The 16,301-nt window shown below is 33.2% G+C and overlaps 1 protein-coding gene across 1 annotated transcript in view; it reads right to left on the bottom strand.

Annotated features, from left to right (window-relative positions):
• The window catches only part of ZDHHC21 (zinc finger, DHHC-type containing 21), a 66,636-nt gene that overhangs the window by 27,820 nt on the left and 22,515 nt on the right, over positions 1–16,301 (bottom strand). Inside the window, exon 7 of the mRNA XM_011930394.1 lies at positions 15,654–15,792. Within this exon, the coding sequence (XP_011785784.1) occupies positions 15,654–15,792 (139 nt within the window). The remainder of the gene's footprint in view (positions 1–15,653; positions 15,793–16,301) is intronic.

Genomic DNA, 16,301 nt, shown 5'->3' with positions numbered 1-16,301 from the left:
CTCAAAAAGAAGAAGAAGAGTAACAGTATCCTCTCAAGAATTAGAACATCTGAAACCAAGTAGAGCCTCCTGTGTATTCCTTCCCCATTGCTGGCTCTCCCTCACCCCTACCCTACCTTAAAGGCAGAGGTTACTAACTCCTTCTTCATACATTTTGGATATTGCTATGTTTCAGTTGCATATTTCAAATATCTTCTGCTCTGAAACTATCCTATTCACCCTCTTGATGGCATCTTTTCATAAACTCAAGTCTTAATTTTAAGTAGTCCAATGTATCAATCTTTTCCTTTAGTACTTTTTATATCCTATTTAATAAATCTTTCCTGATGCTAAAGTAAAAATGGCATTCTCCTATATTATCTTGTAAAGCCTTTTAAAAGCTTTGTAAATTTTGCCTTTCACATTAGGTCACTAATTCACATAGCATTATTATTTAAATTTTTTGTGCACAATGAAAGATAAGAATCTGAATTTACTTTTCGAATATGAATATTCAACTGTTCCAGAATGACTAAAAAGCTATCATTTCTTCAGCAACCTGAGATGAAGTATCCATCTACATCTTCATGAAGTATGGACATACACGGGCTCTCTACTCTGTTCCCTTGGTTTGTTTATCCCTGTAACAGTGACAAATGTCTTAGTTATTATGGCTTTGTAATAAGTCTCAATATCTGGTAGGCCATGTCATCCCATCTTATTCTTTTGCAAGAATGTCTTGATTATTCCAGATGATTTGTATTTGCATAAAAATTTTAAAATTAGATTTTCAAGTTACAACACATACTCAGGCATATATTCACATATGATATATTCTCTCCATTATCTTTCGCCAAGTTTCTCCTAAAGGCCTTGCACTTTGTCAGATTTAATTCAGTAATTTCCCAGTTTTTGATTCTATTATAAATGGCATTTGCTATTAATTTCATTGTCCAAAGGTTTGTTTGTGAGCACATAAAAGCAGATTTTTTAAAATATTGTTTCATAGTCACATTTTTTATACTTTCTTAAAAACCCAAAAAAACTATAGATAAATCATTTACACAATTACATCATCTACGCGTAATGACAGTTATATTTCATTTAGCAGTTGTACCTTTTCTTTCTTTCTCTTGTCTTACTGCATTGGCTAAATTTCTAGTACTATGTTTAATAATAATAATGGTGATAGTGGGAATCAATGCCTTGTCCCCAACATGGAGGGAAGAAGTTAACATCTCATCTTAGCATACTATAGTTGGTTGACTTTGTGGTTTTTTTTAAGGGGTTGGGGGAGAAAGACCATTTATCTGATTACAAAACTTCTCCTAGTTCTAGTTTACAAAGAGTGTGTAACCTGAATGAATCCTGAATTTTATCTTTGTCTTCATACACTGAGATGCTCATTTGAATTTTTTTTCTAATCTGTTAATGTGATAAAATATACTGACTGATTTTCTAGTGCAAAAAACAACCTTTCATTCCTAGGATAAGCTCAACTTGCCCAGGTTATATATAACCACATTACATACTATGTACTCTACTGGTGGGAGTTTTTATATATATATTTTTACTTTGCTTTAGTCTGTAGAAATTGCTAAGCTGTTTCTTTATTTCATAGTAAAAAACAAACACAAAGAATACCATGACACTCATATAAACAGAGCAAGGTAGGAAAGTCAGTTCTACGGCGTGTATTCTCGACAGGGTAAGTTTTGCTCCCAAGTGGGAGAAAACTGGTTCTTAGAGGGAGAAAAACGGTCTTAGCCATCACTATGGTTTGTGGCCCTACACAAGTCAATCTTATCTGACAAAATCTTCTTTCTTAGTATTTAACTTCATGGGGGTGGTAAGGAGAGAAAATTTCCACAGGAGGAAAATGGGAATAAAAAAAAAGGTTAAAAACGACTGTTCTACTAGATAATAACATTTCTTATAAAACTATAGTTATAATGACAGTGTGGTATTGTCTCTCCAACAGACTGGAAACAGAAACACACACACACACACGAATCATGATTATGAGAAAGATGGCACTACAGAGTGGAGGGGGAAAAATTGTCTGTCCAATAAATGGTGATAAATCAACTGACTATTCATCTGTGAAAAAACTGAAACCCTGACTTCCATCTCATGAGAATCACAAAATTCAATTCCAGGTAGAAATATGAAAGACAGAAAAATATAGTACCTAGATGATAATAAGGGAGAATTACATTGGTTTTAGAAAGGATAGAAAAATATTTTATAAATTGAACCCAAAAAACACTACTCAAAAATGAAACGGTTGATAAGGTGGAGTACATTAAAATTTAAAACCTCTGTTTACCAAAAAATACCATTAAGAGAGTGAAAAGATAAACCAAAGAGTGGAAGATGTTTACAACAAATACCAAAAAAGGACTAATCTAAAACACCCTACAATTACCAACAAAAAGTCAAATGGGAGAAATACTTAAATAGGCACACTTTGCCAAATAGGCCAGTCATATCATCAGTAAATATATGAAAAGAGGTTGCGTATCATTAGTCATCAGAGAAGTGTAAATTAAAACAATGAAGTACTGCTCATACATACCAAATGGCTAACATTAAGAAGACTTAAATGAGTATTAGTAAGGATATGAGGCAATCAGAATTTATATACTCTACTGGTAGGAGTTTAAATCAGTACAACTATTTTGGAAAACTGTTGAACACTATCTAAAAGAACATACCACTTAACCTTTGAACACCAGCACTTCTAGCTCTACATCCAAGTGAAACACATGCACATGTACAGAGGGAGGATTAAACAAGGCTGCTTACAATAGCATTATTTATAATCTCCCAAAACTAGAAACAAAGTAAATATCCACCAACAGAATGAATAAATGGCTTTATATTAAAAATGAAATATTATGAGGATTCACAACAATGAAAATAAACTGTATCTAAAGTAACAAAAAGGATAAATCTTCCAAATGTTTCCCAAAAGAAACATCCGGATGATTCACTTAACTGTTTTTATTTTTATGCACTCCTTCATATGTGTATCACATTTTACAATATAAAAGGTACAAAAAGTTGTGATGGTGAAATATAGAATATAAAAATACTTTTAATTTTAGAAAACCAAACTCTCAAAATACATATGAAACATAAAAGTTAGTTATAAATGGCCTATAAAAAGACAGACCAAAATTTGTGAAATAAGACACAGAAAAGGATGTGAGAGACAGGAAAAAAGGAGAGGAAGAGTCAGACCAGCTCTCTGATCTCATTTACTACTTTCTTCCTGGCTCACCTTCAACTACACTGACCTCCTTGCTATTTCTCAGACATAGCTAGCGAACTTCCAAACCAGGACTGCTGCATTTGTTCTTCCCAGAAAACTCCCCAGACAACTACATGCATACTCCCCTCACTTTCTTCAGGTTTCTACTTAAATATTGCCTTATCAGAGACCTTTTCCTTAACCAAACTACAGAAAATCCCAGTATTCCCTATTTCCTTGCTGTATTTTTTTCATAGTATTTATCTCCATCTGATATATATGTATTTCTTTATTGTTTTGTCTCCCTTAGCAGTATGCAAATTTCTTGAAGATGGGGACTTTTGCCTGTCTTGTTCAATGATGAGTTTCTGGAACGTAGAATCAGCTCCAACTCAACAAATATTTATTAAATGAATGAATGAAAACAAAGGAAGTTGGACAAAGAACTGTCTCTTCCCTCAACATGTGAAGAGACAAAGAACAGTATCTACAAGAATTGTTTCACATGTATAATAGCAGCGATAAATACAGAAAAAGAAACACATAGGCAACATGTACATAAACATAGTTATGTTTATGTTTACACATAAACCAGCAGAGGAGAAGAGGGTCACTCCCATGAAATATTAATAATATTCCTATACTCCTATCTGGTAATCTTTTAGAACTGTATCATTAAAAAATTTTTAAATGTTACAAAACTAGCAGTAGGGGGGCACCACCTCTTAATGCAAGCTAAATGAAAAGAAGAGTCAGATTTGGCTATTTATGATCTAGCAAACAATTAAATACTTGATCTGTGAATTCCTTCAGCTCATTTCTTCCTATAATCTTACCTTCTATCCTAATCTCAATTCTAATTCTAAAACTATATACTGTATCTTATTATTTCTAAGAACTGCAACTCATAACATAATTATAATTTCAAGTATGTCACCTTATGAATACCACATGCTTTCTTTTGAGCTAACTCCCTGTAGACTATCAGTGCTAACAACTCAGCCCCAATGGGAGCTCCAATTCTTTGGCCCAACCACCGTATCATTGACTTTCCCCAACACATTCAACTCCCTACTTGTTTATATTCCACAGTCCATCAAGATAAATTCTCCTTTAATTTACCACCAACTTTCTTGACCCTCTCACACCACCATTCTACTTCTTTCTAACTTCAAAAACTGAAGAGTGCTTAGAGTTTGGTCTTCAGAACTCTTTTCTTTTCTATTTGTAATTACTGCTAGGAAATCTCCAGTCAGTTTCAATGTCTTTAAATACCATCTTTATGCTGAAAGCTCCCAAATGTATTTATCTAGCTCAGACCACCCCATTGAAATCCAGATTTTTGTATCTAGCTGCTTAATTAACATCTGTCCCTGGAAGTCAAATAGGCAGAGTAAACATGTGTAAAACCAAACTCTTTAACTTCTCCCCAGAACCTATTCTTCCTTCAGGCTCCCCCTCTCAGTAATCGGTATCTACATTCTTCCAGTTGTTTGGGCTGTGAAGTCTTGGAAATATCCCTGACGTTTCACATTCTATCTCACAGCCCACATTCAAATTATCACCAAATTCTGTTAGCTCTTCAAACGATAATAGACCACTTGTAAGCGCTTCTACCACTACCATAATCATTTCGTGTTTGGACTGTATTTTAGCAGCCTGGTAGCTGGTCTTCTTGCTATTATCCTTGTCCCTCAGTTTATTTTTCATAGCAATCAGGTTGTTTTTTTTTTCCTAAAATGTAAATGAGATTCTGTAGTGTCTCAAAACCCTCCAACAGCTTACAAAGTCCCAACCACTATCTTAATAAAGCATACAGTCCAATCACAGCCCTTACTACTCTCAATTCATCATCTCCTATTGCTCTGTCCCTAACTCACTCCATTCAAGATACACTGGTCTCCTTACCGCTCCTTGAGAATGTCAACAGGGACTTGCTTGAGTTCCAGGTCTCTGCTCAAGTGTTCCTATGAGAAAGGTCTTCCTTGACTATATCCACCCCTGTACCCTGCTTTATTATACTTCATAATACTTATATTGTTTACCATACATTTGTTTATTGACTGTCTTCTCTAATCAGAACGTAAGCTCCTTAAACACAGTAACTTTGTTTCAGAGCCTAGACAATGGGGAATAATATGTACACTCAATAATATGTACTGAATGACTGAATAAACGTTCCTCACAATTTTTTAAAATTAAAAACTGTGTTTTACAAATAAAATTTTATATATAAAATGACAATTTTCCTATCAATGAGTCTGAAGCAATTTTTATTTATAAACCATAGTTTATACTTACTTTTCTGTGTTTTTATGAGACTACTCTGAAAAGTAAAAATATGTGTTTTCTTTGTGATCTTCCTCCTACCGAAGAGTTTCTCAACCTCAGCACTACTGGCACCAGGCTGGATAATACTTTGTCGCAGGGGACTCTCTTGTGCATTGCAGGACATTTAGCAGAATCCCTGGCCTCCGCCCACTAGATGCCAGTAGCACTCCCCTAGTTGTGACAACCAAAAACGTCTCCAGACATTACCAAATGCTTTGTGTGGGGGAAAGTCAACCTCCTCCCCACTGAGAACCACTGTACCCACTGGTAAAGGATTTTGTTTTTCTCTGTTGTTCAAGAATAGAAACACCTAGAGACAGTATAGATCATAATATTAAAACATAAACATAACAGAAACAGCTTAGATGACATCTGAGATATTTAAAGCATACAGATTTGAATTTTTAAAATAACAAAATAACCAGCTTCACATGCTGAGGGTAGGTTCATAAGGCAAATACTCTGACATTAAAATAAGCAATCTTAATTTAATCCTAAAATAAAATCCTATGATATCTGTATGGTTATGAGCACTTTTTGGAATGAGCCTTAGCTTAAGTTTATTATATTCCAAAACATAGGAAAAGAAGTTACACGCTTATTCTACATAAAACCCCTCCACTCCCCAACTCAGTGCTCAGGTAAAATGTACTTTTTTCAGTCTTATTACATCCTAATGGCAATTAATATCTACAGTGAAACAAATAATTATTTATACCTTCCTAATGGCTATCACTGAGTGTTCAGAATTATCCACTAAATTTTGGTAGTCATATGTATGCAACTACCTTACAGAGCATATTTCACTAGCATCTGACTGTAAGGTTCATAGCTGAGGGTGAAGTATTCCAGAAAAATCATTTTGTCTGCCTGACCATATTTTAGCAGTAAAAATTCTAGAAAAGTTTGGGCAATCCAATAAGAGAACAGAGTAACATACTTCCTTACTGCATTCACCAATTAATGCAGTGCTACAGTGTTTGGTAAAAGTAAAAGTAAGACAATAAAATTGCTGCCAGGTTTTAACCATTTAAATTCACAGTAACTGTAACAGTCTTACAGAGAAATAAAAACTGATAAATTTTCTATGTTAAATGCTATTAATATTTATAGCTTACTATGGAAACATGTTTAACAAGGACATACACTCAGTCAACCTGGTATTGTAGGACAGGATTAAGATTTATTATAAACTTTCTGTGTTCCATCTCTCACTAAAAGCATAGAGATATACTGACAAACAGAATTGGCAATTGTTAGAATAATAAATAGATTATTCTTATTTCTTTAGAAATATAAACTGTATATCTGACATTATTCTTTTCAAGCAAAAAACATAAAAAATGTTACTAAGGAATAATATTTCTACTAGCATCTCAGGAAACAGGAACAAAAAAGCCAAATTACTTTTATATTAGCATTAAAAATAATTTTCGTCTCACATCAACTTTAATTCCACAATATTCTTGGCTATTCTTGACTCTTGGCTATTCTTTCCAAAAATCTAAAAAGCTAAATGTGTATTTCAGCAATTTTTTTCCATCCTTCAGTGAACAAAATAAATGACCTTCTAGATATTAAAAAAACAAAAGTTATTATTAAGCCTACAATATTTTTTCAAATAGCAGAAGTACTCAGACTACTTTAAAACTGAAACTGATTATAGGAAAAGATTAAAATAAATTATGAAAAGATTTACCAATATTCAAAGCTACCTGCAGCCAAGTCTTCTGACTATTTCTATTTTTTGTTAGCCAAAAGGCTAGGCAAATAATTCTGTGGCACAGTTCTGACATCAAATCCCTAGCAACGCTATTAGATATCAGCCAATTGGAATAATAATAATGTATCTTCCTAGCAGAAGAGTTGGCTAGGCTGCTAAACATTATTTATTTTCCTCTTCTGAATTTTGGCAGCATTTCCTTTATTGAAATTCTCTCTCCTCTCTTCCCCTTCTGTCACTCACTGCTCTCATAGCCTTAAATGCAGTTAGTATGCTTTTCCCCTTCACATAAAAATAAGTATACAATAATTAGAAATTATCAGAACCACTTCATCTAAAAAGAAGCTAAAAGACATAATTTTAGAATTAAAGTGGTATGCCATCAAAGATTAGCCGTATAAACTCTGATACTAACAGTCACAAAATTTTTTTTTAAAAGCTTATATTTTCTCATGCAGAGAAACAGTAAACATTGCCCACATCTGATTTCCAGCAGGTACACATTTAAAAACTAGTTTTAACCCACTATGATGCCTTTATAAGATATAACAGACTGCCTCAATGAAAAACGAAAACAGCAAAATATTAATCTAGCAATCAGGAGGTTCACTGAGCTTTCTCTGAAGAGTATATATTATGATGTTTAGTATTCTAAAATATATTTAATATTTTTAATCCTACAATAATATTGCTAAAAAATTTCTTGAGGGAAAAATGCAAAAAGCAGTATGGAATGGAAGCTTGAATAAGACATAGTAATAGCAAGAACATGACTTAGGGACATGGGCCCAAATCACACCTCTGCCAAGTGGCGATTTTGTGATTGGACAAGGTATTGAATTTCTCTGAATTTCAGTTACCATACCTGTAAGATGATAATCATACTATTTATTCCTTCAGAAATATTTCAAATGAGTAGACATTTTCTGCTAATTCAAGTAATATACAAATCCAGAATAATATAAAAAAAAAACACGTTACCAATAAAATATTCATGGATAAATATACAATAAATTTAAGGTATACTCTTTAAATATAGTGGTACTTTCCTTCATATTTAACTTAAAACCATAATTTTCTAGTATTGGTTTTGGTAAATAACCAGTATCCAATAAAATGAAATACATTATTAGAATTTGATAATACACCAAATGACTAGGCATCTGTTTATAAGCATTTAAAGTAACTATGTGAAACAGTCAAATATGGACCTTGGTAAAAAATGAAAGCTCATTTTCTTCAATATCCATCTATTTTATTTACTTAAATGCCAAATCATTACCCAATCTACAGGTTTTAGAACCTAGACAGTGATTTTCATGCCAATAAATATTTAAAGTGAAACATTACTTTCCAGAGGGGTTTTAAATAAAATTCAACGTTATACTGGAATGATAAATGCAAATGATGCAAACTAATTTAATGTCTAACACCTGAAAAACTTCTCCAAACATCTCAAAGTTTATAATATTTATTGATTTTGTGATTCTAACAAAAAAAAGTTTATCTCCATTTATTTAGAAAACAAAATTATTACTCAAGTTTCTGCAATTTTTCTAGATACACATTTTTTAAACTATTTGAGAATTTCGGGATTTTTTTAGTTACTATTTCTGAGGAAGACAGTAAATACTAATTCTTTTTAGGTTCATAGGTCTTTTTTTAGTGTAAGACTCAGAATATAAATCAGTATCTATAGCTTAAAAAATAAATCCTAAATTTGGGCATTGATTCATGATAAACTATAAATTCCTTATCTCCTGCACATCTTAGTCCTTACTTCCCTCAACAAAGGATAAATTCAAGTATTTCCTCAAAACTTCACATGGTAAAAACATATAAATCTTTGAATGTCCATAATAAAAGAATATTTTAAAAGATTAAGAAGAAATCTAAAAAGCATTAAGTTACTATAAAAAACAATGGGGCACTTGCAAGGAAATTAAAATAATCCAGCTCAGAAAGAGCTCTCCTGAAAACAGAAGGCGAAGAGAAGAGAGAAATGGAAGAAAATTAGGCTCCCAATCTGTTCATTTCCCAGAATTTGTGAACAACCTGCTTTCTCTCAACTGTCTTTACCATGGGCATGAGCATAACCCACAACGTACCAGTTTTCTACTGAATACAGGTTAAGTGCCATTACAGCAATGGTCAAAGTGCAACTCATTTTTTGTCGTTGTTGCTGTTAAATGAATAAACACTTTCGCCTTAAAAAAACAAGAAAAGAAAAACAAGAAAGTTAACACTTTCTTTTCCAACCCAGGCAATTCCATTCAGCTTTGGAATTTAAAGATGGGCTAGAAAAGATACTATGCTGCCACCTATCTACCTGAAATGGTAGAAAGAAAATGCAGACTACAGCTTTCGCTTCAGTCCGGATGACAGAAGAACACAGGGTCAAGATCCACAGCATGCTTTCACTGCATCATTACTCCCACAAAAAATATGTATAATAATCATTAACGTAATATCCAAAGATAGGTAGGGACTTTGGAGGATCTTATTCCATATCCCGAATAATAGAAAGAGTAATAAGATGAATGAATGAAATTCCTGATACTATCTTTATTCACACAGTTTTATACACATACACATAATCAAGAGCTTGATACAGATTTTTGTTCTAGAGAAAAATGAAAGAAACCCAGGAAAGGACTTGCAGAAAACACTGATGGGACAGTATTTTTTGAAGAATATTCCACCATAAAACATTATTTTTTTCAGTGTCAGTGGTAATAATGGTGACTTTTGTTCTGAAATTATTTAAATTTTTTCTACCTTTATGAAAAACAAAGTAAATATAATTTACAAAAGAACTGTTGAAGTAAGAACATTATTTTATTATTTAGCTTTAAATAAGTTTGTTATACAGCTAGAATTTTACAATGGATTTGCCCTTAAAACCAATTATTCCAGTTAAAGTCTCAAGGCTTTTGTTGTTTTTTTGGCCCAGCAATGACTTCCTTCATCTCCCCATTTGGTTAATCTCTACCTCACCTATAAAGTCCACCATGAGTCTCATTCCCTACACTACAGCAGTTCTCAAACCTTATGGCCACAGAAGTTTTGCACTGCACAACTCCACAGGATACTATTTACATACACTATGATGTGAGTGTTACCTCCTGGAGTTACGCAATTAGGCAGCAATGATTAAAATCACCTGGGAAGAAATTTTTTTAAACAAAATGTTATTGCCATTGACACCTATGAGGAAATAGTCTGTATGGGACCAACCTTCACACCAAAAACACTATTAAAAATCAGATAAAATCCAATTAATTAATAAATACACAGCTGTTTGAAGACATTGGCAAATAGCCAAAGTCTCCAGAATTTATAGGGCCAAAATCTCAGAGAAAGTAGACAGGCATTAAGGTGATCCATATATTCTGCACTGCTTTTTTTTTTTTTTTTTTGAGATGGAGTCTCGCTCTGTCACCCAGGCTGGAGTGCAGTGGCCAGATCTCAGCTCACTGCAAGCTCCGCCTCCCCGGTTTACGCCATTCTCTTGCCTCAGCCTCCCGAGTAGCTGGGACTACAGGCGCCCGCCACCTCGCCCGGCTAGTTTTTTGTAGTTTTTTAGTAGAGACTGAGTTTCACCATGTTAGCCAGGATGGTCTCGATCTCCTGACCTCGTGATCCACCCGTCTCGGCCTCGCAAAGTGCTGGGATTACAGGCTTGAGCCACCGCGCCCGGCCTCTGCACTACTTTTTATCTGAAAGTACTTGTCAATTCACACTCAGTACTGAATGAAAAGCCAAGTAGAACTGGAGACTCAGAACATCCTGCAAAATCTCCAAGGCCAGGAAAACAGTAACTGTAGGGCACAATCCACAATAAACACCTCAGTTTTTCAGCTGAGATCCCGAAGGACTATACTATTGGAATAAAGGCAAATTGAAACTAGTCTTTCACAAAGACAAATCCAGCAATCAACATTCCTTACAAAGTACCAATAAACACAATAAACAGCATCTTCCCAAGAACTGCTATATTGAGACCACTGTTCTGTTATTTAGCATTAGAAATTCTTGTTATACAAACCCAATTGGATAAAAATGAGCCTACTCTTATATCCTATCAAAAAAAAAACAAAAGAGTAAAGCAAATCTGAGGAAGCAACACATCAACCACATTTTCTACAATTTGTCATGCAAAATGCTCAGTATTCTGACTTAGGCATGTCAGAAGACAGGACCAAATATCTGGAAATTGAGAGGAAAAAAGAGTCAACAGAAACGAACCCACAAGGGGATCTCAAAATTAAAGTAATCAAACACAGACATTAAAATAACTGTGATTAACATGTTCAAAAAAATAGATGACAAAATAGATGATTTCACCACAGAAATTATCAATGAAAGAAAGTAACAAATGGAAATTCTAAAAGTGAAAAATATAATAACTGAATTAAGACTCTTTAGAAGGATTTAAGGGTAGATTAGACATGGCAGAAGAGCTGATTAGTAAACCAGGGGATAAATTAATAGGAAATATCCCGAATGAAGCACAGAGAGGGGAATAAAAAAGTGAAGAAATAAATTTAGAACATATGCAGCACAATGAGACCTCATGTACATGTAAGTAGAATCCCAGAACTGCAGGAGAAAAATTTGAGCTGAGGTAATATTTGAAGTGATAAAGGCCAAGAAATTTCCAAAACTTAAGAATGACATCAGGCCACAGATTCAAAGTTACATAAACTCTCCAACAGAAAAAATGCAAAGAAAACAATACCAAAGCACATCATAGAATCACAGAATAACTGCTAAAATACAAAGACCAAAAGAAATCATAAAAGCAGCCAAAGAAACACACATTTCATTGGAGTAACAGTAAGACCAACAACTGACTATACAACAGACATGATGGAAACCATAAACAACGGAATAACATCTTTTAAAAACTAAACAAAAGTAACCACTAACCTGCAATTCTGTGCCAAACAATAAATCCTTCAAAAATGAAGGAGAAATAAAAACATCTTCAGAGAACCAACACTGAGAGAATTTGTTCCAACAGACTTGCAATAAAAGCAGAAAAAATAAGCCTAGAGGAGGCTCAGACATAAGGAGAAAAAGCACCAATACATAGATAACTCAAAACAAATACTGACTATAGGTAACATATAACTTATATAAGAATATAACACATAATGTATATGCAACAATGATAAAGTCTTGTTACCATGTGATTTTTTTCTGTATCTACTTTCCACCCCAAAACACAAAAAATGATGATGACAGAGGGTGTTCCAAGGCTACTGCTTTCATTAGGTGCACAATGGTAAAGTACTAACTTATACTTCAAAAAAATCAGAATAATGTTTTCATTTTTGGGAAAACTATAAAAAGAATAAAAGAAAAAGCCACTAGAAATAGAAAATTGGAATTTTTTTTAATTAGAAATTCCAAAACAGGCAAGAAAAGGAGAAAAATGGGAACATAGAACAGATAAAGTCAAATAGTAAATAAATAAGAAGATGACAAAATACCAGTTACACTAAGTAAAAATTTACTAAATATTTCATATTAAAAGACAATGTTTTATCATCTGCTGTCTATAAGACACATGAGACATAGTAACCAAGAAAGGTTGAAAGTATTAAAGACAGAAAAAGCTATACCATGAAAACACTAAAAGACAACTGATATAGTTAAACTAGTAACAGAAAAAAAATTTGAAGGCAAGAATCATTATTAAGAATAAAGAAGCATGTTTTATAACGATACAAGAGTCAATCCACCAAAAAGATGTAATGAAATTTGTATGTATCTGTAATATAGCTTCAAATTCTCAACTTCTAAATCAATGAAATGACTCGAAGTCATTTCAACGTATATTGAGTAACTACTGAACATTCATTTGCTGCAGATCATTGGAATATTTAGAGCTACATAGATTATAAAATACTTTCTTCAAGTTTAGTTATAATTCTGGTCCTAGAATTTAGCTTTACTCTATTAAACTTAAGTAGGTCAGAACAGTGCTAATAAACATTCAATTTTATGTATTTAAATTCGTCTGTCTTTTCTTACAACGGGAAATATTGTGGTAAAGCTCTTCTCTCCATATACCTAACTTGATAATATATATGAATTACTTCGTTCATTGAGATAATATATCATAAACAAAACTAAAAATTATTTGATTACTCAAAAGGAAGCAAAATGATCCTGGAAATTTCATAACATAATCTCTCTGAGTTTTCATTTCATTACTGCTAATATGGTGGTAATTATACAAGTACCCCACTTGATACAACAAGGAAACTGTAAGACTTAGGCTAAGAGAACGATTTCTGCTCAGTACTACTAGACATAAATAACTCTGTCAGATCCCTAGAATTATTTATAATGTAGTGCTTCATTCCTAAAGTAGCTTTCTAACAACCAACATAATGATTTGATTTTCATTTGGTAAAATGCTAACATATTATTATGATTTTTATTTAAAAAAACACCTGCTTGCATCTACAATTGATTGCTCTAAGGAAAACCTGGTTTGACTTTTCAAAACCCACTTTTCACACTCACTTTTTATATACTTTCTTCTTCCTGACATATTTAATCTTTTAACAAACATTTACTATGCTGCTGACCTTTTTCCAATATTTATTATGCATGTAAATATATACATATATGCAGCACATTCAGATATAACCTATAATTCATTTCTCCATTTTAAAAAATGGTGACTGCCTAATTGCCATTAATTTCTCCAGTTTCTACCTTTCATTTGGAGAAGAAAATTAGTTTGTAATTTCAAACACCTTACTCCTTCATCATTTGATTACTGGAATTTCCTTAGTTGGTCATCAATCTTCCAGTAATAAATTCTTACTGTAAAACAGTCTCTAAAATTTTCACGAAAATTAATAGGCCAAAGAAAACTGTTTCCTCCCTCTGAGAGTTTTCACTAAAATCAAATGTAACATAAATTGAATGTCTATCACATACCAGCTAAGTTTACATATATTATTTCATTTAATCTCATTATTATTCACATTATAATGAGTGTAGAAGAAAATTACCACTCAGAGAGGTTAAACAATGTGTCAAAACTCACTCATGTAATAAGAAAAAACAGGCTTTAATCCTAGGTATGTATAAAGACAAGATCTTTCCACTATCAGAGGCTGGCCAAGTTACTGTAAAGAGCCAGACAGTTAATATTTTAGGCTTTACAGACCATACAGTTTCTGCCACAACTATTCAATTCTGCTGTTACAAAACAAAAGCAGCCATAGACAATATATAAACAAAAGAAAGTAGCTGTTTTCCAGTAAAACTTTTTCTTACCAAAAACAGGCAGAGGATTGAACTTAAACCAAGGCCCAGAGTTTGCCAATACTGCACTATACTACAATGCATTCATTACCTCTTCGCCGTTCTTTGTTTTTCATTAACATCACTAAATTCTACTTCTCTGTTACTTAAAAAAATTACTACCTTAATCCTACTGAGGAATTTCATTTTAATGCTTTTCTTATTAGGCTCAACTATTTGAAACAGATTACTCTGGGGAATATATACATTCTTTTACATGATCTAACTTTAATGCCAATTATATCAGAAATTTATCTATAAATAAGATGAAACATTTCTAAAACTATAGTACTAGCATGCATTATATTCTCAGTGGATAACTTTTTAAAGCATCCTGCAAATTCATGTTATCATTGCTGATGAAAATTAGGGAGAAAAAAAATTCTTTTTCTCAAGAACGTAACTGTTTGAGAACCTTTAAAAACTACATTCTGGGAGTTGAACAATGAGAACACTTGGACACAGGAAGGGGAACATCATACACCGGGCGGGGCCTGTTGTGGGGTGCGCAGAGGCAGGAGGGATAGCGCTACGAGATATACCTAATGTAAATGACGAGTTAATGGGTGCAGTACACCAACATGGCACATGTATACATATGTAACAAACCTGCACGTTGTGCACATGTACCCTAGAACTTAAAGTATAATAATAAAAAATAAAATAAAATCTTGATGACATTATGCTAAAAAAAAAATACATTCTACATTTTTATTCCTGAAAAGAAACAAGAACATTTCATCTTTTTCATTATCATAGATATTTTTAAACCAAGACACATATATTGAAAGATTCAAGGTGAGGCTTTCTAAAGAAAGCCACTCAACACTAATAAATAACCATAAATGAATTTCATGAAAAGGAAATGTCAGACTAGGGCCCACTTTCTCAATCCCAATATAGTTCAAAATTCACCAATTTGGGAGTTTACTTTCGTTGTTTTGTTCCCAATCTTTTGTACTTAAAGGAACCACATGTTAATAATTGTATGCTACAACTGCTCTAATGTTAGTGGATATAAACATTTCTTACCAAATTACGCTTTTTTAGTGGAAGAAAATAGTAATAGTGGCAGAAAGAAAACATCAGTGCGTAGCAAGTAAGAAGTTCAGTGTAGAAACACAACTGCAGAAAGAGCCAATGATTATCTTCACCAACACAATTGTTAATCCTAAAGAAAAAAAATGAAAAAGAAACAATATTTTAAGTTCACCTCAGGATCAACAAGACTAAAATAAAAACAAATAATATCACATATGCTTGACTTCATGGAGATATGCTACGGCCACTTGAAGGTAAAAACAAACTATACAAGGAAAAGTATAAATATACCATCTTACATTTGTAAAGCGCTTCACAAAGGAAGTCCACATATGTGATCCCCTTCAACTCATAACAACTCAGCAAGACAGGAAGGGCAGACGGTAGCTTCCTGTGTCACTGATATGGAACCAGGGAACAAAGGAGTTAAGCCAGAGGATGTACAGTTAGAAGACATAGGGGCCAAGAGAGCAAGAACCCTGCTTCCCTGTATATTGCTCTTCCTTTACAGCATTCTAGCTGTGGAAAGCAATCTGAATGCCCTGAAGTAAAACAGCTGAAACATACCACTCTGACATGACTGATAAGCATTCACAACTTTTTTTCATTTTAAAAACCTATCCCTGGTTGCTGAAAATA

The sequence above is a fragment of the Colobus angolensis genome, unplaced genomic scaffold (genome assembly GCF_000951035.1).
Source record: "Colobus angolensis palliatus isolate OR3802 unplaced genomic scaffold, Cang.pa_1.0 Scaffold86, whole genome shotgun sequence".
NCBI lineage: Eukaryota > Metazoa > Chordata > Mammalia > Primates > Cercopithecidae > Colobus > Colobus angolensis.
Note: the sequence above shows the minus strand (reverse complement) of the source record. Positions and strands in the feature narration are given on the sequence as shown.